The sequence below is a fragment of the Chelon labrosus genome, assembly GCF_963514085.1.
Source record: "Chelon labrosus genome assembly, chromosome: 14".
Lineage (NCBI taxonomy): Eukaryota > Metazoa > Chordata > Actinopteri > Mugiliformes > Mugilidae > Chelon > Chelon labrosus.
This window is the reverse complement of record NC_140347.1, coordinates 20,753,448-20,776,243: the sequence shown is the minus strand read 5'-3', so window position 1 is coordinate 20,776,243 and position 22,796 is coordinate 20,753,448. Positions and strand designations below refer to the sequence as shown.

At 41.8% G+C, this 22,796-nt stretch overlaps 1 protein-coding gene across 2 annotated transcripts in view; it reads right to left on the bottom strand.

Annotated features, from left to right (window-relative positions):
- phip (PHIP subunit of CUL4-Ring ligase complex) overlaps positions 1-22,796 on the bottom strand; it is a 33,320-nt gene that overhangs the window by 7,791 nt on the left and 2,733 nt on the right. For both annotated transcript variants that reach the window (XM_084560630.1, XM_084560631.1), the window contains 24 exons: positions 21,227-21,377; positions 20,902-21,000; positions 20,583-20,743; positions 16,422-16,643; positions 14,831-14,931; positions 14,399-14,469; positions 13,891-13,991; positions 13,413-13,453; positions 12,805-12,903; positions 11,617-11,773; positions 10,940-11,074; positions 8,496-8,624; positions 8,168-8,393; positions 7,392-7,523; positions 5,553-5,736; positions 5,322-5,424; positions 5,104-5,241; positions 4,781-4,884; positions 4,434-4,641; positions 3,397-3,507; positions 2,957-3,064; positions 1,827-1,951; positions 1,555-1,637; positions 1,304-1,415 (listed from right to left, as the gene is read on the bottom strand). In XM_084560630.1, the coding sequence (XP_084416756.1) occupies positions 1,304-1,415; positions 1,555-1,637; positions 1,827-1,951; positions 2,957-3,064; positions 3,397-3,507; positions 4,434-4,641; positions 4,781-4,884; positions 5,104-5,241; positions 5,322-5,424; positions 5,553-5,736; positions 7,392-7,523; positions 8,168-8,393; positions 8,496-8,624; positions 10,940-11,074; positions 11,617-11,773; positions 12,805-12,903; positions 13,413-13,453; positions 13,891-13,991; positions 14,399-14,469; positions 14,831-14,931; positions 16,422-16,643; positions 20,583-20,743; positions 20,902-21,000; positions 21,227-21,377 (3,101 nt within the window). The remainder of the gene's footprint in view (positions 1-1,303; positions 1,416-1,554; positions 1,638-1,826; positions 1,952-2,956; positions 3,065-3,396; positions 3,508-4,433; positions 4,642-4,780; positions 4,885-5,103; positions 5,242-5,321; positions 5,425-5,552; positions 5,737-7,391; positions 7,524-8,167; positions 8,394-8,495; positions 8,625-10,939; positions 11,075-11,616; positions 11,774-12,804; positions 12,904-13,412; positions 13,454-13,890; positions 13,992-14,398; positions 14,470-14,830; positions 14,932-16,421; positions 16,644-20,582; positions 20,744-20,901; positions 21,001-21,226; positions 21,378-22,796) is intronic.

Below are 22,796 nucleotides of genomic sequence, written 5' to 3'. Positions count from 1 at the left end.
AATATAATATAAATAAATATGTGTAAATGTGAATACAAATAACAACACACACAAGAGTAATTATAAGTGGAAGAAAAGAAAAATCAAGAGAAATAAAGGAATAAAATAAATACAAAAATATATAATTATATAGAAATAAATAGTAATTTATATCCAAAAACAAAATGCATTCTGATACTTAATTAAATATATCTATATGGATTCAGATTCAGAAAACTTTATATATGCAAATAAATAAGCAAATAAATAAAATTCTTATATTACTTTATATTTTGTTATTTCTCATACTTCTATATTCTTTTCTATTTACTTGTGAACTCAACCTTTTAATTGTGTACTCAACTTCTTTTCTATTTACTTGTGTACATTTATTCTTCCACAGATTTACATATATATTTTCATGGTGCTCCCTGATGACTCCATAAGCAGTGCTATCACAACAAGTAATTTGTCTGCATTTGTCCAAACAGACAAATAAATATTTTCAATTTCTTCTTCTGTTTAATCATTAATACTGATCAGTATTCACTATGATCCTCAACTATGGTGCGAGGAGACCAACTGTAGCGTAGACAAAGTGGGAACTGATTCAGTTCAAGTTTTCACACTGTCACCCTTGCCAGCTTCTCTGGTTTTGAAACCTAATCTTGGTTGATATTTCTATGATTCATATGGCTTTCTTAATTACATTTTCTGGGTGATTTTCCTTCCTTTAGTGCCATGAATTAGTAATCATAGTAATCATTTATAATCATATTTATTCTGTAACCTTCTTGTGCCTATGAGTCAAGTATAGCCTGTATACAGTGGTGTTTATCATGTTATACTAGTTGTCTGTTGAGTACCTGAGGCTTTCTAATAATCTTTTCATGTTCCTCTCCGTTTTGTTGTTTCCAACGGCCGGATACATATCTAGCATTCAGAGCTGTAACTACAGCTAAAACGTGCAAGTCTGTAATGACTGCCATCATCACCTCTGAACATGAAAACAATGTGACACTTTCCTCTACTTCCTTTTCCTCTCCTTCACCAGCGAGTTCTCTGAATCTGATTCATTTTGATCTTGTTAGCGTAGTTCCTCGCAAGCAGTTTCTGTTTCTCATGTCAGTCTTCCTCTCTGCCCCATGTGCTTGTGCACTGTGAGACACGTGGGCTAGCATATTTAAGAGTTCTCATTTAAAAGAAAATGGAAACTTTTGGTTTGATTATAGGTGATTTATCACGTGAAAGTAGTAGATAAATTTTAATGTGATTAGACCTGCAAGCCATTTGACAACATAGTAAATCCTATCTAGGACCATACCAGACATTGTAGCACTGGAACAAGCTGTCAGGATACTGAGGCTGGAAAGGCTCCTGGCTCTCAATGGTCCCAAACCACCAGGCATCGTCGATCACTGACCGAAACCTGTCACCTATACGGACGCCACAGAACCATTAAGGTTTCTACAAAGTCTTTGACAACTGAGCTGGAACATGTGCATTATGTGACGTGATATTTGATTTAAATGCTGCACATATTTTAAGTAATATGAAGATAAAAAATGGCCTGACCTATAGTCCACTGTCTCTTTCTGGCATTGTCAAACTGCTGCCGCAACACCAGGAAGTCGATTACATCGGGCATGTCATGGTACCTGCAAGAAGACCAAAATATACAAATTTACTTCAAGACAAAGCAGCGCATCATAATATACAGCAGTGTGACTGGCATCTTGACAAATGCCTAAACATAAAAAAATAACTTCACAGGATATATATAGTACCATTTTAAACGTGTGCTCGTTTGCACTAATATTTGCTCTTGTGACGAGATTGGCGCTTACTTCATGGAGAAGGATCCTCCGGTCAGTTTGCCAGTGTCAGGGTCCAAAAAAGAAAGCTTCAGACAGCAGAGCGTGGGCAGACCCACCTCATACTTAATGCCAACTATCTTCATCAACTCCTGCTCCTAAACACCACAAACAGGAGGAGAGATAATGCAAGTGAGCAAAACTTTTCTTTAAAAAAAAAAAATATCATTCGCAACCCCATAATTTTAAACACAGTCCATTCTGTACTCTCTGTTAAAACATTATGTGTCATTTCTTCCTCTCTACAAAGGCAGCCCCAGGTCAGGTGGGTTTCAGGTGTTGTGTGTGTAGGTTGAGAAAGCGTAAGGAAGTGAATAAGTTTTTCCAGCCAAGAAAGAGAGGCTGAAGACAGGCATGATTTAGTGTTACCATGTCTGGCAGTTCAAAGATATATATATATATAAAGATAAAAAGATATAAGAGAGAATGCTGCATTTCACACACAAGTACAACCTGTCTCACTGTATTATGGTCTGCATAGAAAGCTATTCCTGCCTCCACTAGTGGGAGAAAAAAAAGAAATGCATACCAAGTAAAAATGCAATCCCATAAGCTTTTACTTTCAGGATTTCATTCTTTCAGACAAAAATATGACCCTTTGTACGGAGCAGACATTTTTCTTCTAGTGGAGAGGCATTTTTAGGACAAGGAAAGGGATCAAAAGGACATAGTGGAAAAAAAAGACAGTAAATGATTACACCATTGAAGGTAGAGGTATGCATAAATTCCTAGGAAGTATGGACAGTATTTCCCGGAAGAGTGTCGTGTTTTTCATTCCTAGCGGGCTCACCTTTTTAGCCGTTACCATGGAAATTCAACATTCTTGCCACTGAAGATATTAGACCCCTAAAATATCAGTCAAGATGAACAAGGAGTTTTTACCGTGACTTCTACATTTAGGTGCTTAATGAATAACTCTCCAAATGTAGCTCTTCTGTGTGAACCCTGCTTTAATTCTTACTATTGTTTTTAAAGGGGCTTCTCCTCAGGGGGTTGTGTGCGCACAAATAAAGAAGCAGTACGTATCTCCAGACACATGTGATCTAGACAGTGATGTCTCCCTTCAGAGAACAGAAATCCATCTTTATCAAACAGTTTCTTACCCGTAGCTCCATCTTATGCCAGGGCTGCTTTTTAGGATTGATGCTGAAAATCTTCTTTTGTTTGGCCATCTCCACATAAGCTTCATGCCCTTGCCTGAAGTAGTACACCTGTGCACACACACGAACACACAAATATACAACAGTTTGTGGCTTTATTTGTATCTCTTAACCGCAGGGTTTGTAACACAACTTAAAAAACATACAGCATGTTTGCCACACACTTTAAACACATGACATAACTCCTGGGGGATGGTCATGTCAGTCAGTATGAGCCTCGGTTTCTTTTATGTAATGAGCACCGACAGCCTCTTGGGGCCGCTAGCTGTGGCGCAGCCTCTTAGCCTTGTTGCTATGTAAAACATGATCCCGTGTTTTGGTTTTAGCAGACATGTGGTGCACATGTGGTGAGGCTGTTGAAACAGAGACGGTCAGGCGTGTACCTCGTCACCCATCTGGGGTATGTAGGGACATCTCCGCGGGACCTTGTCTGTGATCCAGGCCGAGGGAAGCCACTCCTCCAGTGTTAGCCCTTGCTCCTCTAACTCCGTCCTCTGAATGACACACAGCAGAATAAGTGTCACACATAGTGTTGTTTCAGTAACTTGAAATTTAGCATTTATAGCTTGTTCTTTAGCAAAAGGTTTCATCTTCACATGAGCACGCACTTAGTAGTTACTTCTCACTTGCAATCTCTTTTCATTTAAATAAATTTAAATAAATGTCTGTTAAGTCACTCTGTGTCGCCTAATTCGGTGTTGAAATGAGGATGGAGCTTATGACACACTGATGAAATTACAGGAAAGTCCATGTGTTTACAGTCACTGAACCTGGGTGTCTGTGGAGACAGTCCAGCTCAAAATCAGAAGCCGCGCATGTCCCACCATGCACAAGTTACCCTTCTGCCAGAGATAAAAAGCCGAAGCTAACGTTCACTCGAAGGAAATATTATCAGTGAACGTTCTTGTGGATTTGTGAAACGGCATCAGTCGCTGCCCAAGTACTGTTCCAATCCAAACACGTATAGTCCAAATGTCCACATGTGCTGTTCCCTGTGCGTTTTAGTGAGGACGATAACTTGTGTGGACTTGGGAGAACCAGGTATCCCAGAATGCGTTTCATGGGCGCCATCAAATGCGCTGCTTGTAATAAGCGTACTGCGCCCTCCTGTCTGCCAGAATTTGTGCTTCACAGACAAAATTGTCTAGTCTGAAATACTAAATACGCAAGTCCAAAGTTTGTGTAACGTCCAATGTCACAAAGGTCCACCATTACCAATTATTGCCACAGATGCCAGCAAAAAAAAAAGAAAAAGAGATCTTCAAGACTGCCAAATAGTAAAGAGTATGTCTATTTCTTTAACTGCTTTTAAATAATCCTTTATTTAAACCCTCATTGTACAAATGGCTGAAGGATGAACTTAGTCCACTTAGTCAGTATTCCTGTAACTACAAGGACGACAATTTTATAAATAACAAACCTTCCTCTTCTCCTTTGGCTTTTTCTTCTTTGGTAGTGCACCATCTTTGTCTGCTTTGTCTTTCTTTCTCTCCTTCTTCCCCTCCCTCTTCTTCTCTGCATCCTCCTCAGAGCCGCTGCTTTTCTTTTTCACTTTAACACTCTTTTTGGGCGGTTCAAGGTTGATCCCCGCGTCTGCGGTCCAGTCAGAATAGTCGCTGGAGTAATCGCTGCACACAACCAGACACCACAGACATTGAGATTAAATGCAATCAGATATAAGCGCAACTGCTGCTGGTATATTAAACTTGCATCTGTGGAAGACAAGTGATAAAGATAAATCTGTGTGATGCACTGCATGTATATTACCTTGAACTACTGTGGTCATCCGGCCACGGCTCCTTTTCCTCCTCTTCCTTCTCCTTCTCCTCCTCCGAGGAATGTCCATTAATTTGCCGTACCTCCACCTCTCCCTGAACACACAAAACACTTTTTTTCAGTACACAAACAACTGACCTGATAACGCAGAAAATGACGTGAAGAAACAATCAAAATTAACAAATGAAAATAATTAATATAAAACTTCAAATCCTCTTTAGACAGTATGTGCTCTAAGTTTCAAGTCCCCACAAACATCACACATAAAGTACCAGAGTAAATTCAAATCAACACGGTATGAGCATAGCATCTACCTCTGAGGTGCTTTCGTCGTCATCAGCAGCCTCAGCGCTCTGGCGGCTCGTCTCCTCCATGGCAGCGCGGGTTTGGTAGCCGTGGTTACCCAGACTCCTCCTGCCCTCGTCTACTACGCACTCTGATGTGGGATGAACCTACAGATGCAATGAATGGTGAGTTCAGAAGAAGAAAAATTATGAAATTCCAGCAACGTGTTTAATGCTCATTGACCTACCCGGCTCTCCTTGGGGAGCGAGTGGATTGTACGCCTCCTCCTTTCTGACTGATAAATATTGATCTCCTCCTCTCCTTTAGCCTCACGCCAGTTCACTTGTCTCCTACACCATAAACACATACAGATCATAATATTTGTTACAGCTTTCACCTCAAATACTGTGCTACTAGTATACTATGAAATCCTTCAGTGTGTGTGTGTGTGTCGTATGGATCTGTGTATGAGAGTTACCTGACAGAGGCGTCCTCCAGCTCAGGGACCAGCACCCTGCGGCTCCAGGCCACCAGGTCTCCCTCGGTGGCCATCTGGCTGCGAGGGGCATTGCTGTGCATCTGACGGACCCCCTCGATCTGCCCGCTGCGTCGGAGACCAACATTGGGCGGGGAGTGTACCTCTGTGGGAGAACCCACCGATCCTGAGGGGGAACAAGGGGGTCAAGAGATAAACAAGGTGCTTTATGAGCTCGAATTAGAGTCAAAAGGGTTCTGAACTTGTAAAGAGATGTTCACATCCTTATCTGTGTACAGATACTAAGCAGGAAACTGCATGTAAAACCTGACGCTCAAAGATCATTATGTGTGACACTGAAGTTATAAATTTTGGCCCTGTTCTCAAAACTGCATCCGATTAGACAGTAACAATCCAATCAGAAGGCTTCCGTTGCCGATGCCTTTATCTCTGCTGCAGATTTCTATTCATGCACAAATTGGAGCTTTCTTGCAGATTCATTTTAAATGTTTGAAAAGGTTGATTTACAACTACAAACAATGGAAACAGTTTACAAGCTCAAACTGTTATTATTCCCCTGAAATCACTTTGCCAGCAGTATTAAAGGGATATTGATAAACGATGAGTTTGCAAACCTCAGAATCAGCACATCACACACTACACTATAAAATGTTAGAACACAGTTTTTATTTTTTAAATGAATTCATCAAAAACTACAACATTCAGTACATTTTATCTCCAGTAACTGTGTCAGCTCTAAAGTAGTGGGACTCCACTCTTCACAGGCAATATACACAAAGTAAGACTAGAGAATGAGGAGGGAGTCAAATACGTAGGTAAAGACATTTTATATAAAACAAAGGAAGCCATAAGGCATCAGATAAAAATATATCTTTAGTTTTGTTTTTGATCAGAGGTATTTTCCTTCCTTTTTAAATGAAGCCTTCAGCATGAGGTCACTTAACATTCTGTGAGCAAAGAAACTTGGGACACAAATAATTTAGATCTTCTGTTCTCAGCACTTAATGGGAAACAGCCTATCTCCCAAAGACACTTCCTGTATTCTGTGAAAACTGGTTCTCTGTATCCACCAGCTCTCTGAGTCAAGTATGATTTATTGAATCATTTGTACATTGTACATTTGTACATTTTCTGTGACACAGAAAATGTACAAATGTACAAATGTAACTGTACATTATGAATGTTGCATGTTGTGTAGGTCTCCCTTGTGACTCAAAAGCAGTTGTGACTCATCAGAGAGTGGACATGGGTCTTCTGAGGGTGTCCTGTAGTGTCTGGCAACAGAATGTTGTTAGTGGGGGCCTTTGGGTCCTATGGGTTGAGTGGAGGGGCCTCTGTGGATCATCCCACAGATACTTGATCAGTTTGGGATGTAGGGAATCTGGAGGCCAGGTCAACATCTTGTGCTGTTTTTCATGTTTTTTTTTTAGTTGTTCCTAAAGTGTTTTTGTGTGTGTCCGTGTCAGGCTGCATCCTGCTGGGGATGGCTGCTGCCATCAAGGAGTGTCATTGTTATGGGGTGGGGGTGTCTGGTCTGGTCTAGGTGGGTGCATTCCTACACAACAGTCTCACACTAAACCCCCCTTCATGACTCCTCTAATGTTCAGTTCATGCTGAAACAGCATAAGCAAGGGAATCATTCAACTGTACGATCATTTTGGAGGATGTGGTCTGTGCCACATACAAGCACCGTTTGCTCTTAATTGCTTTAAATAATGCACAAGCAAACATGACAACAAACGCTAAAAATAATTTGTGAACCACAATAAAAAGCTGCCCACACTTCAGCAGTACAGCTTTAACGTCGTGTCTTTGTCCTACCTCTGTTGGACCTGGTGGTGGAGGAGTCATTTGTGCCCAGTCTTTGGTCCTGTTCCTGCTGCAGCCTCTGAATCATGGTATCCAGAGGACTGGAGCCGTCCACTGCCTGCTCACTCACCACTTGGTTGAGGCCTGACGCAAACACGGGAGTGGAGAAAAAAAAATGAATCAGAGACATAAACAGTTAAAGAGAAAATCAAACAAAGCTTAAACCCAAGCAGTGATGCAGTCCTAAAGAATGGTACCACTGTTTTGTGATATGGCTGGAAACACTTCTGTACAACCCAAATATCACAATTAAATACAATTAAAGACACAAAGGCAACAACTTCTCCCCATAAGTCAGTCATACTGCCTCACGAGAAATCCCTCTTCCCCCTCTGGACTCCTTCACCTTTCTTCGCTGTGCTCTACAAACCCATTTCATTAACTACTGACTGTTTCTGTTTATATCCCTGCCAAGATTTTACAACGGCCTTATTAATTTATTTTAATTGCCAATGCTAGTGTAGTTTCAATGAAAGCCTCACATTAAGCACATCTGAGGACAGATATAGTATTATCAGGCTATGAGAGCAGAATGATCAGCTTGACAAAAGTGTCTTTGATTAGCTGGCAGATGGGCTGTGATGAGACAGAAGACGACAGCATCACCTCCAGGCAGTGATCTGATGTGAGGGGCGCAAGCAGACAAGAGTGGAGTGGAACTACAACTGAGCTTGTGCCCTCAGGCCAAGAAGACGACAAACTTGAAGGTCTGATATTAGCCTCTGTACCTGAGGAAGTGACCCCCATCTGAGGAATCAACTGCTCATCCCTGCAGCCCTCCCTGCCAGGCACCAGCCGCTGGTATCTGGGGGGGTGGGGGTTCCCGTCCACGTCCACCAGGAAGGGAGGGGGCATCAGGTGCGGCGCCTGCTGAGTCTGCTCGTCCAGCACGTAATTGTTGGCATCCCGGATCAGTGGCCGGTAGTCAGTATGGAAGAACATCTGGTCTGCTATCTGAGGCAGGTTTAAAGTTGAGAGGGCATATGTTATTCCTCATAACATTCAATTAGCTGTTGGGTACGTGCATGACTATTAAGGATCAGCCTGTTGTTTTACCTTGTCGTACTTGCTGCTAGAACCAAAGCCAAAGATGAGCAGGTGTCCGTGGGAATCGGTGGCTGCGAAGTGCTGCCCATCAGGACTACATTTGCAGTCAAACAGCGCTCCATGTCCTTGACCCTCAATCTATCAGGAGAAAGACAAGGATATAGGTGCACACTGTAAATCATAACAGTCCTCTGCCAGGGGAAATTCCACTGAACTGCAGCTGCTGAATGGAATGCATCTCTAACCGTCTCGTCCACAAGCCTGGGAGTAGCACGTACAAGGACTAACCTACAAGAATCACAAAATCATTTACAGCGCACCAACAGCCGGTTTATGAAAAATGGCAGCGACCACTGCCCAACGGAGTGCCACCTGCAGGAACTGAAACTTTATCAACAGAAAGTTGAGACAGAGACAAAATCCTAACAGGTCTCACTGTCTGCCAGCTGCTCCTTTTGGTTAGATCTGTGGGTACTCCTTCACTCTCACAATAGCTCCACTCAAGCACAAGATGAACAATTTCTTTACAGTTTTAGACTCTTTGTGCCTTATTCATAAAAAAAAAAAAAAAAACATCTGCGTCTGCCAAAACACTAAACTCAAAAAGCACTCACGGCTGAGATACCTTGAGCAAGCACATGATCCCCCCCCAAAACGCACCCCGTGAAAAGGGACGCATGGCTGCCCAGTGCTCCGAGTGTGCTCGCTACTCTAAGCATTTGTATGAATGGATGGGTTAAATGCAGAGAAGGAATTTCCCCTTGAGGGTATAATTATTAAGACCCTGACGCTCAATTCCAGGCATCTTCAATGCTGGAATAAGCAGGAAAGGCAGGTGTTTTTACACAGCTGGATGACAACGGAAGTAGTAGTAACATTACAAACTCTTCAAATGTTGTGTCACAAAAGGATATAGTACAATCTCCTCTGTCAGACTATTTAATACGGTTGTCTTTTTAACAGAGCATGAATTCATGTTGATGAAGGGCTAAAAGTGTTTGCAGCATGTTTAGCAAAGCAAGAGCTTAACCAGACCTTGTTGCATACATTAACTGTATACCGCTGGTTACACGATGTAGTAAGAAAACTATGTCATGAGGATAGGCTGTATATAAAAATGGACGCCGCCATCTTGGGTCTGTTGGTGTCATTTGTAACCAGACTGCAACCAGCACACCTGGTTCAATAAAAGCAACTTTTGAAATGTGTAAACAAAAACTAGAATTAATAGTTAATAAATTCCTCCTTACTCAGATCTATACTCTCACAAGTTTTGCCGCTATAGTCGTTTTTGCTCAGATGCTCAGGCTGAAAAATTTATCAACGCCATTAGCAAAACACAAAGCTAGCAATTTAGTCATTACCCTTTTTTTTTTTTGATCTAACTTCAGAGTGTGAAATAAATGGTGAACATATTTCAGATATTTTAATCTGTCATCCTTGATTTGAAATGTAGAGCAGATGATACTGATTGATCGTATTTTATGTGCCAACGCTCCATCGCGTGTTTAAACTACAGTAGTTTTTCAGAATTTTGAACTCACGCTTCACTTCAAAAATTCTCTTACAGATCAAATCACAGTATGTCCTAGACGTTTTCCTGTAATCAGTTTAGCCCTATCTGTTGTGTCCAGTAGCTTCTGTGGACTATTGTTAGCTAACATGGCTCATAGTCAGGTGGTTTAGAAAAGCCTAGCCACAGGGACAAGAAATAAATTACTCTGCTGGGCATGGTGCACTAATATTAGCCAGCTCAATATGGATCATGCTGTTCAGATACAATTACTACACTGCTGTCTAGTTATGCTAATCTTAATCTACATTTTATCACTCTATTATGCGCTAATTGTCACATCTTGTGTCAACAGAGGCTGCTAATGAGCAGAAGCCTCACAGTAAGTTTCAAACTGATACTTGGGCCTTTCCAAACGTACAAACACTTTGTGTGGTTAAACATTACCATTCACTGATTCGGCCAAATGACCACCTCACTTAGTGACTCACATGTTCCGAGACTATGATTAATGCCATCCTTCGTTACCACAGCAACAAAAGCAGGAAATACAACAATGATTATCATACAAAGGAACACGTAGAGTGACACTTTACTCTGCTAAACTATACTAAATACACTGAACAGCAGAAAATACAGGAATGGAGGTGAAAAGAAAGCAATCGGAGAAAGTGAAAGCAAAAAGGGAGGAGAAGAAAAGTAGTGGGTGAAAGGGAAAGAATGCCAGACAAAGAGGGACAGTGGGAGATCAACAGGAAAGGAATGTGTTCTGGGAAAGCAGCAAATACTCAAGAAATATTCCCAATGAAAAACCACAAACCTCTTCACATAAGAGAGGGACTAATGGCTTCAGTGTAAATGACAAGAAAAGAGAACGCAATGCTTCAAAGGTACGGACACAAAGAGAGGTGAGGAGGTTTACGATGGACAGGGGCCTCACCATGTTGAAATAGGAGCGGATCTTGACTCCTCTGGCCAGATCCCACACAATGCAATTCCCGTCATGCCCCGCTGAGAAAAGGATCCTCGGATCGAAGGGATGCGGCTCCAGGACGAACACCTCATCCTCGTGACCCTGTCAACAAACAACATCGACATCTAGATTCGTATTGAGACATCTTTGGGGTGCAGACTGTGTAAACTAGCGGCTAGATTTCCAATGCATCCATAAATTAAATCTGAGGAAGTGAACAAGAGCAAGCTTAGATGCTCACACTAACAATGGTAACATGACAGAGTTAATCAGGTGCAAGGTTTTCCCTCCAAACATTTGCCAGCTAGCAACAGACACACAATACAGCCAAGGCTGTAGTTTCACAGGTTCAGACGCAAACTGGAATTTTGTTTAATGGTGGCGGTAAACGAAAAGCTACGTCCTCTGGGGACCATGAATGTCTGTACGAAATGAACAGGCCATCAATCTGACACATGTATTCCAGCCTGGGGGAAATTGGTGGACCAATCAACAATCATCTGAGATGTTAAAAGGTAAAGCACAAGCAAATGAAATACAAGCTGTTAATGTGCCAATAATGTAAAATGTAAAAAAGCTTGTTTTTAGAAGATATGTTTTTAAAAATATATCTGTGTATTTCTCAGCGTTTAGTCACTACTTACCATCAGGACATGGACCAGATTCCCGGTAGTCGAGTTCCACACCTTCAGCGTCAGATTGTTGGCTGCTGTGATCACCGTGCCGTCATGGCGATCCCATGCTACCATGGTAACCTTCAGTTTGGTCACCTTGTCTTCCAGCGGAGGAGGGTTGTACTTCCTGTGGGGGAAGATACTGTCACTTAGACTAGATGCAGTCCTTTTGATTTACTTTACATATAAAGTAGATCTTTATATGAGCATGTGGTATGTATCATGATACAGGGCTCATGGTTCAATGTATTGTGACATACTGCGATACTCAAAATTTTTCGTATATACCTCAAATACACATTTGATTTGGCTTATTATAAAATGATTAAAATGACAAAAACAATTAAAAAATTACCTCTTTTTTTCTAATCTTATCAAGTCTTATGACTACAACAGTAGTCACTGGTTCACCTGTCCATTCTTGCTAATACATTTATTCTATTATACATTTAACACCATTAATGAGGAGCTAGACCAGTTTGACAGTTAAACCTAATCTTCCTTCTGCTCCAGATAATTATTCACAGCCACAGCTGTTACTGTTTACATATGTAAACTGTGAAAAGCAGCAACTCAAACATCTTTTTGTGCAACTCCTTCACCTTGCTTTTTGTACTTTCCAGGGCAGTCAGTGGCCTAACAAGAGACAGTAACACTCTCAAGTAACTTAAAATGTCTGAGCTTGAATGCTCGAAGAAACCAATAATAGGGTGTTTTTCTTTTGCTGCATACAGTTTGTTTGTGTTCATGGAGGCAATAAAGACCTGTCAGTGTTCTTTCTATCCGCTCTATATGTGATGCTATACTTTCTCTTAGACAGAAAATCAATGAGTATGTCACATTTTATGCCACAAGTGTGAAAATGCTCTCTTTGCTTTAGGTAAATTATTTATGTGCTGCACACCATGCAGCAGGTCATACTACTCTAAATAAAGGTTTGAAGAAATTTTTTTTTGTTTCGCAAAACTGAATTATTTTCAGCAGGGGTTCATCACATATTATATGTTTGAACAAATGAGAGATTTTTTTTTTTTAATTTAAACTGACATCTTATCATCCAGGATCATACCAGCTCACAGGTCTGAGCTCTAAGCACAACAGCTCTGATGGAAAGGCCAGACTTTTGACAACCGTAGACACACACATATACACACGTACCCTGGTAATTTGGTCTGCATGTCCAGCAGAATGCTCCTCCAGCCCTGAGGCTGCAGCTGCCAGATTCGAGCGGTGCCGTCCCTGCTGCCGCTCACAAACCTACAACACACACCACGCAGATTTGTGAACAAAGATTTGTACAAGTGAGCTCTAGTTCATCTTTCTGCAGCGCGATGGTTCCCACCATCTCCTCACATCAACATGCACTAATTTTATGTACGCCTCGATTTCCAGCTCCACCACCCTTTCTCCTTGCAAAGACAGTCTTCCTTCCTCTCTGCTTAGATTACAGCAACCCAGGGGAATTACAGCTGAGCTTGTTTTTCTGCTAACTCCATCTAGGCACACGCAGCTTAACACTCAGAGTGCACAACATGTGCAGGCATAAGTGTGTGTGTCTGCGTGAGAGAGAATGTGTATTACAGACTGTATTAGACGGTAAGTAAAGGTGGTGTTTCTGCTGACACCATCAAGTCACATTACAGCACCCCGAGGTTCCATAAAAACGAACAGTGGTGCACATACAAAAATGAACTACACCAGCTACTATGTAGCTCAGACACGCACACACACATATATATATATATCAACACAAATTGCCAACTTACCTGTCACTGCAATGTGAAAATTGGATGCTGTCAACTTTGTCCTGGGTGAGAAAAAAAGGGAGACATGTCAACAAGCACCAGCTTGCTAAGTCTCTCTGCAAAATCCACGGTTTTATTGTGTGTTACCAATAAAATTATGTTTAAAATTCTCTATTACATTTGTGCTTGTCAAGGAAAACAACTCTCTCTGTGACAAGAGCAACAGTCCCCAAACTGATGTTAATTCCCCTTTAAATGCACCTGAACAAGATCATAAGATACGGCTGAAAGCTTCAGGGAAAGAAAAGACAAGTAAGTGGACAATGATTCGTTTCAAATTACTTCGTTCAAGAATCCTCCAGATTAATGTAGATGAAGTAAACCAAGTATCAAGCTTCATTAACTTATAACTCATGGAAATAGTTTCTATAATTTTGAGAATCGTATTGTATTGACTATAACACACACTTTTTGTAAAAAGGGCTTCATGGTGACTCACTGTATGGGACTCAAGCTCAGAAATCTTCTCTGGTTGGCCCGACCCAAAGTAGTACACCCTGATGATGTGATCCGTGCTTCCTGTGGCGAGGAACATACCACCTGCACAAACGTAAACGATTAAAACACTACAGCACCCGATCATTTACTATTCTTTAAAAGATGTCATTCATTTTTTTTTTTTTAATTCTTTTAAAAATCATTTGAGCACTCATTTTGTATTACTGCTTCTCTTCTCTATTCTAAACTCTTCCAACTTTGAAGACATTTGTGAAGATGTTCAAGGTCAATAACATCTCAAATCAGAAAAATGCCTTGAAAAACTGAAGCGCACTTATTCCTCATTAACTGAAAATCAGCTGGTATACTTGAGGATGGCTGTCTGCTGTGCTAGCTCTTCAGTTAATCTCGGCTAATTGTGCATAATTTATTTATTTTTTTCTGTTCTGTTGCTGTTTCCTCTCCCGTGGGCGCGAAGCATGCACGAAAACCAAAGGAGCTATGTTCACCTGCACTGAAGGAGGAGCAGATCATCTGGACACCAGGTCTGGAGCGCTCTGTGAATTTGCTCGGCCTCTGACTGGACACACACACAATGCACAGACAACATTTATAAAACAGACTGATCTGCATGTTTAAATAAAAAAAAAAAAAAAAAGATTTTAAAGGTGGACAGGCATGGCACAGATTAAATAGCAGCCATGAAATAATGTGGCAAACATTCAATACCAAATCCATGTCTAATTATTATCAACACAGTCTTAAACAAGCTCCTGGAAGTGCTAAGGCTGTAAATCCATACTGTCAACACACAGCAATTAACTAAGAAACAAACACAAAATAACAAGGACATGTTGGCAAAATGCTTGATGCAAAAAGTGTGAAGAGCACATGTGCAGGTGAGACCGTGTACATGCTGCATGTGTGTTCGTGGTTCTCACCCAAACTTGAGCGTGCGTGCATCCCACTGCCAGAAGCAGATGGTGCCGTCGGCTCCGGTGGAGGACAGGTAGCGCTTGGAGCCGCAACAGAGAGGAGAAAACTGCAAACGCAACCAATTAGAGGTTACTGCTAAATATACTGTAGAAAGGGCAACTTAAGTTCAGCAAAAAAATAAAGGACAATGAATGCAAGCTTATTAAACAGCCATAGTAATACATAGCGACCAGCTGTAACGTTATATTGTGTAGGTCTCCCTACAAAGCACACTGTGATGCACTCTGTGTTCCTTTATATCAGAACCAGCATTAACTGTTTCAGCGATTTCAGCAACAGTAGCTGTTGGATTGGACCACATGCATCAATGAGCCTTCCTCTGACACAGTCGTTGAGCGATCACAAATCAGGCCAAAATCAAAGAAAAAAATATTCACTTGCTGCCTAATATATCCCATACACTGACAGACGTCATGATATGATAACCAGACAATTGTAAGTTTCAACACTGTGGGATAAATAAAGGATTATCTTATTTTATCTCAATCAGTACTTTTCATTTCACCTGTCATCACCGTCATAATGTTATGGCTGATCGGTGTACAAAGGTAGACCAGACCAGGCACCCCCACCCCATAGCAATGACACTCTTTCATCCCCAGCAGGATGCAGCCTGACACAGGCACGTACACAAAAATGCTTTAGGAACAACTGAAAAATAAACAAACATGAAGAACAGCACAAGGTGTTGACCTGGCCTCCAAATTCACTAGATCCCAAACTGATCAAGTATCTGTGGGATGATCCACAGAGGCCCCTCCCCTCAACCCATAGGACCCAAAGGCCCCCACTAACAACATTCTGTTGCCAGACACCACAGGACACCCTCAGGAGACCCATGTCCATTCTCTGATGAGTCACAACTGCTTTGGAGGCACAAGGGAGACCTACACAATATTATCATAATGTTCTGCCTGATCGGTGTATTTAAACATTGAAGCAATTACCAAAAAAATATTCAAGTTACAGTTATACAATAGGTTTTGGCTTCAAGTGCAGACTCTTTGCTTTAATTCGACATCCAAATTAGAGGAAAGTTGTAGCAACTGCAACCATTCTTTAAACGGCCCCCTATTTCAGGGGCTCAAATGAATTTGACTCCGAAGCTGTTTCTTAAGACACCTGTGTGAATAATGCATTCACTCTTAAAATATAACTTGAATATGCTTTCCTAAACTAAAATAACAACTAAATGTGTCACCGTTCAAACATATACAGACCTAACTAACAGTACTGCCTGATAAGTCAAGACGTACATCTTACAAATACATCTTATTAGCCTACTAATATTATTTATAACCTATAAATGATCCACTCTGTTGATCTGGATGGCATGTTGACTGCATGTCAGACAAGCAAGCCAAGTTTCAATATATTTTTCCCAATACACTGACAAATACATGATACACAAAAACAACATGCAAGACAAAACAATTTTAGTTTAAGCCCATATTTTAAACTGTCCTACATGCGCAGCACGGTGGCGAAAATTCAAAATAATGTGAGTGCCTTTCATCCCTCCTACAGTCCTCATACCTGTAGTGAAGTGATGGAGGCTGCGTGTCCCTCCAGGACAGCCAGAGGGGCGCAGGTCTGTAAGCACCACACTCTGATGGTCTTGTCACAGGACCCCGCTGCGATCATGGTGTTTTCGTAGCTGACGGCCATGTCGGAAATCTCAGCAGCGTGGCCGCGCAGGGTCGCCAGCAGACGCCCGTCGTCTGTCCCCCAGATTTTCACGAGACAATCATCCGAGCCCTGGGAAGGTTAGCGGGAAAGAAAGAAAGCATGAGTGAAAACTGGCATTTGAGATAGTCCGGGAAGCAGCGTGTCTGCTTCTGGGCTACTTTTCTGGTAAGAAAAATTGAACGTGTCAAGTTCAAAAGTAGTTTTAAAATATATCTGGGCACAGTGCAGCTCTAGACTGTCAGCAGATTGGCAGGCTGGGAAGACAAACACAAGAGGAAATGAAAGTCTTCCAATGTGGAAATAGGTTAATGATTAAGTTGCATTGTGGCAAAAGTTGACAATGAACATTTAAAGACCGATCGTACATTTACAAGCATCTTACTAAGTTGATTATTAGCAACTTATTTGCACCGGGAATGTTCAGAGTTAACTTATAGACACAATACAGAGATCCCGTCCAGTGGACACTCTGGGACCTCACATTGAAAGCCTCCACTCACATGTTCAGTTCAGTAGGCACACCACTGAAAACTAATACATTCTAATATAACAGTCCTGCATTAAATCCTCCTTCTTGGCTGTTCTAAAGTGGGGCAGAGAGGGACGGGGCCTTTGTATGTGGACTTTGCATGTTCTCCCAGTGTTTGCGTGGGTTTCTTCCCATCAAAAAACATGGGGGCTAGGCGCCGGGTCAGGTTGGCCCACAGTGGCGACCATGCCGTTTTGTTGCACAATGTACAACCTTAACCTTTATTGTTAATTCTACAGTCTTGATAAAAGCCCCTACTATCTACTGTGATGTTATCCCAACTATGAAAAACTACAGTATAAGAAATGTCTGCACATAGAATGAGATAATGCGTTTCTAAAGTATCAGTCTGTCTTTAAATTACCATAACAGATATATGTAACAGATATTACATTTAGCGACAAACAGCAGCAGCCTGTGCGGTTGACAACAGGAAAACGAAACACAATGCCGTTGAGACGTGGCAATCTATGGACAGATTTACGTAAGATTAAATCAGTGAATGAAACCAGTTTATAGTAAACAGTTGACTTTCACTCTAACTTGGATAGCTAGAAAGTTGAGCATGTTACGTCTGAAGTCGCTTCCTCTGGGTTTTGATAAAACTCTCTTGTAATTATTTAAAATAGCACAGACTGTATAAATGAGGAGTAATGATTTCAGGAGCAATAGGAAAAACACAACACGAGCACAACGTTGTTTGAGACGTGCGAAAATATTTCCAATTCGTTATGAGACCGCCATTGTATTAACATTGTATGGGAAACCCCGCAGACTAGTGTACCTAATGAAATGCCTAGTGAGTGTATGTACAGTAGTACCAACAAACAAGAGACAAATCCTTTTCTGATCACATTTGAACTTGTGCCATAAAGTTGAAGTCGACAAACTGTCACTTTCTACACTTTACGTTTTGGAGCTGCGCCTCCCACAACTCACATCAACCAACACAAACATGGTCATCACTGTGGCACATTTCAGAGACAATCTTCAGCAGCTCTGTGTCGCTTGTGGAGAGGGAAGTTATGATAGCATCCCTTACGCATCTTTGGATGCATTATCTTTCTAATTAAAAGAAAAAAAAATACAATATTAAGTACTGATTAGTTTTCCTTCTTTTACTTTGCAGCATTATCTACTGCATAAACTCTGCATGTCTGCACACTTAAATGATCGTTAAATGTAATCTTTTAGCTGTGACCTTCATTTAATTTTTCACAACAATGAGGTAAACATTTAAAAACAGGAGAAACAAACCAATGGGTTAACTATCCAGACAAGTCACAACCAAGATTTTCCCCACCACTGTGAAATAGGTTGGTCTGCACTCTGTGTACTCTCCACTCCATCTGAAACCAACAGAACTGCGCTGAAGGAAATAGAGCAATCTCAGACTGTAGATGAACACAAGTGCACTGGCTGAGGCTTCCCAAAGACACCGGAAGATGTCTCATTTTGATAAAGGAGTTTATAGCAAAACAGCAATTTTAGAGAGGATGCGTCCTCAGTGACATATGACAATAACTGCAAAGAAGGGAACAAAAAGAAAAAGCATCATAAAAGGGGACATTATTAAATAATAACCTAATCAGCAAAGCTTTTCAAGAAATTGCCAGCCTGGAAGCAGCTCTTTAAACATCCTCCAGTCTGAAAAGACCTCAATCAAGACATAAAAACCGCCATCAGGGACCAAACGGAGAATCTCTGGCAGTGATCCAGCTTGTTGGGGGGTTAAAATGTTTGTGATTCACCGTGGTGCCAGATCCATCTGTGCCTTGATTAAGATATCAGAATGTTTCTTAAAGTCGACAGGTAACCATCATCTAGATGCAAAAACACACAGTGACATGATCAGATATGTTTTTGAGAAAAACACTGACTAGAGACTCAAGGGTGTTTGGTAAATTATAATATAGTCACATAATGGTTTCTGAGACAGTACTGATGATCATATCTGAGTAGAATGACATCATTTTTATCTGCAAAGTATTTCGAATGATTTAGATTTGTGTGAGACCCATCTTCCTCCTTTGAATAAATTGTAATCGCTCCATTGATAATAGAACAGAGTCTGACTGAAGCTGTTTTTTTGTGCGGCCTGATCAAAAACAGAAAGCGTTCCACGATTAAAAAAAGCTCAAGGACAAATTATGACTGCGAAAACATAGACGTAAAACTGAAGCGAGTGATCAGCCAGTGCCGCTGATGACGGGCTCCAGGTTTGGAAACACTTAACATAAAGTTTCTTTCCTACTATAGATGTCAAGTACTGTCACATGGACAAATAATCCATACCAACTAGTCTTCATTTGTCCTCTCCAATGGTCATGATAATGAGCTCCTTGCCATTTCTAAAGCTATATTATACAAATCAATACTGTCAATCAATTGTTAAACCAAACATACATGTATGTGCTCGCTGAGCGCCGCGATCACGGTGAACGCACAAGGCTGCACGGCGCGATCAATCAATCTGCCCGCAACTGCAGCAAGTAAAAAGGACTCGAGATCCAAAAATAAGAAAATATAAAAATAAAAATGATCTTGTGATGAAAGGAGACACAGAGAGGGAGAAAAAAACGAGCGAAAAAAAAACAGGGAGAAGGAGAAAGTGAGGGAGACCAAGAATGAATTTTAATTCTGGCACTTAGCCAGCGCCTCAGAGGAAACATTTTCTCCAGTTATGATGAGAAATAGCGAGAAGAGGGGGAGAAGAGAGCAGGGAGGGTGGGATGGAGAGAAAGGAACAAAGGAGGGGCAGCGCAGGATGAGGACGGGGGAGCGGGGAAAAAAAAAAGAAAGAGAGAGAGAGAGAGAGAGAGAGAGAGAGAGAGAGAGAGAGAGAGAGAGAGAGATAACAGGAAAAGAGAGACAGAGGGACTCAATCTGACCCCCCTCCCTCTCAGCAGCCAGCCATTTTTAGAGATTTAAGAAGTGAAAGCTGAAAATGGTGTATAGCAGCAGGCGGTGTTTGACTCGAGGATCCGAGCAGAAGGACGGCAACATTAAATCAACACTGTCTCATTGTTCACTTAATATTCAACACATTACCAGATGCTGTAACTCTACCGATGACTGCGAGGACTAACACAGCACATGGGCATCCAGAGGGCAATGGTCAACTTCCTTCTTTTGAGTGTAAAACAACAACAATCCCTTGTTCCCCTTCTTTAAAACACGACTTTTACCGCTAAGTTGCGTGAATTGTCTCGCCTACAGGTTATAGCTGTGAATCACCGTGTACATCACTGAACACAAGAATCCCACTACAGTAAGGTAAACAGTAATTACCTCCTACCCGAACACATGCAGATGGCTCATAAGCTAAAGACACCTTGTAACAATCAAACACACAAGAGATGACTCTAAACAGACTACCGGATCACTGGAATCAGGCTCCGCTACGCACAGAGATCCATCACAAGCTGGGAGATGAGGTTAACACAAACACACGCATACACACAGACCGCAGCCTTTACCGTGAAGATGCGTCGGCCCGTCCTGTCGAAGGTCACGCAGTACACAGACGACAGGTGTCCCAGGATCCTCTTGTGCATCTTCATGTGCTGGTACACGGCCGTGGGCACCAGCTGGCGCAGGCGGTAGGAGCCGTTCAGCCGGCGGCCGTAGCTTGTCTCGACTGGACGTGGGCCGAGGCGACACAAGGAAGGAAGGATGTCATCATACACATCAATTAAAGCCCTGATATACTGAAATATGTTGGTCTGCAGCGGTGAGTGCAGAAATAAATCAATAATAACATCATTGTTAAGCAAAGACTGAATGTTATTCTTTTACCAATGTTCGGTGGGCTCCCGTATATAATCGGCGGCTCCGGTGGTCGTCCACAGTGCAGCGCAGCCAACGCTGAGCCCTTCCACACAACATGCTTGCAGCCTGGAAGAAGTCAAACGCAGCGCAGACGCGTAAATATCATAAAACGCAGTTCTAAATGCACTTATCTGTACGCCTGCACTCACTCTATATTTGCGAAAAAAGACATGAATGAATGTATTTACGCAAGGTATGTCAGTCTACACATACATGCAGCAAGTGGGTGGGTGTGTTTGCACGTGGGTGCATTAAAGTAGCCTGTGTGCACACGCACTGTCCGTCCACTCACTCTTGGCGGTGCGGAGGAGATTCTGCCTGCCGGCCCCCAGAAGGCTGGTAAGTCCAGGAACGCTGGCAGGGACCTCCCTCTCCAGCAGTGGACAAACTATGGAGCAGACCTGCAGAAGGTGGTCTGGAGTGATGTGCCTGTTGAGCTTCACCTGGACACAAGCGCACGCTCGGATAAGTTTTCAAGTCAGGCTGATAGACTACCAGCAAAACACCAGTCACAAGAAGCAGGGAGGTGCAGTCAAAAGGGAAAGCGAAAGAAGCGTGTTTTGCAAGATTTGCAGATGTGTCAAGACGTGTAACCCTTAGCAGCTCTACTGTTATATTAATTTTTTTGCTCTGTCTGCAGCGACCCTGACGAATGTGGAAAACACCAAACTTGATTTGAGCTGAGGTCTAAAAAAAATAAATTAAATAGGTCTTGATGGCAAAACAGGATCCAGAAAACCAAAAGACAGACATGAATAAATGTGCACTTTCTGCATTTTCAAACTTATAAGCAAACACATGAAAAGGGATACATTCTGCGAAATTAGGAGAAGTGAAAAACAAGGTCACTACCACAAACACCTGTTTGTGTACTTGCTGAGAATTTCAAAGGTAAAGGTGCCCTCTAAAATCTGTATTAAAAAAACATTCCCTAAGGATTTCAATAGAAATACACCGAGCAAGGTTAATACAGACAAATAATGTATTACATTTATTCCCAAACTGCAAACATCATTATGTCAAGTAGGAACACAGATGAAAACACTATTACATATTTATATGACAAAATGAAAAAATTATACACTGTGCAGAGACATGAATGATGAAATTCAGATTCAATTTAAAAGGATGCAGCTCACAGCAGCATCTTACAACAGCACGGGCTGGGGGGGAGGGGGGCGTGGCGTGCAACATAAGCATGAAGCAGGACGAAACCCACACTGTTGTGTCTCTGATTCCACTGACACATGGGGACATTCCTGCATGGCCTACTTCTGAAGAAACACACACACGCCTGAGTGACTGGAAGAGCACGTTACACGCCACAGGATGAGAAAGAGACAAAAAAAATGTAAAAACTGCAGCGTGCAGCCTCGTGTTTATTTCAGGCTGAGGGGTTGTTTTTAAACGTATTAATTTAAATCAGACGTGCGGCAATCAGCTCTGCTTCATCTGATTTACATATCTGAACGGGGGTCAGATAAGCCTGAAATTAAACAATTATTCCACGCGCACATTTTCTCCATTCCTTCATCTGACACTCATTTTCTGTCTCTCTGACACACACACACACACACACACAATTAATGACCCCTTAATTGCTTTCAGCATCCTTGCTGGTGCAGAGACGTGATCTGTGTTTCTAAGCGCACATCAGCGCACAAGCAGGTACCACCAACACACACTGGTGTAGCACTAACTGAGTGCAATAACAATTTGCTCCATTTTCCTTGCATCTGAGTGCAACTGATGACACTCCCCCTCCCACGGCACCAGGAAGCACATGGTCCTACACACCACTGGACCCTGTGTTATTATCACCTTGCTTTGCAAGACGCTGCACAAAAACCTACAAATGCCTT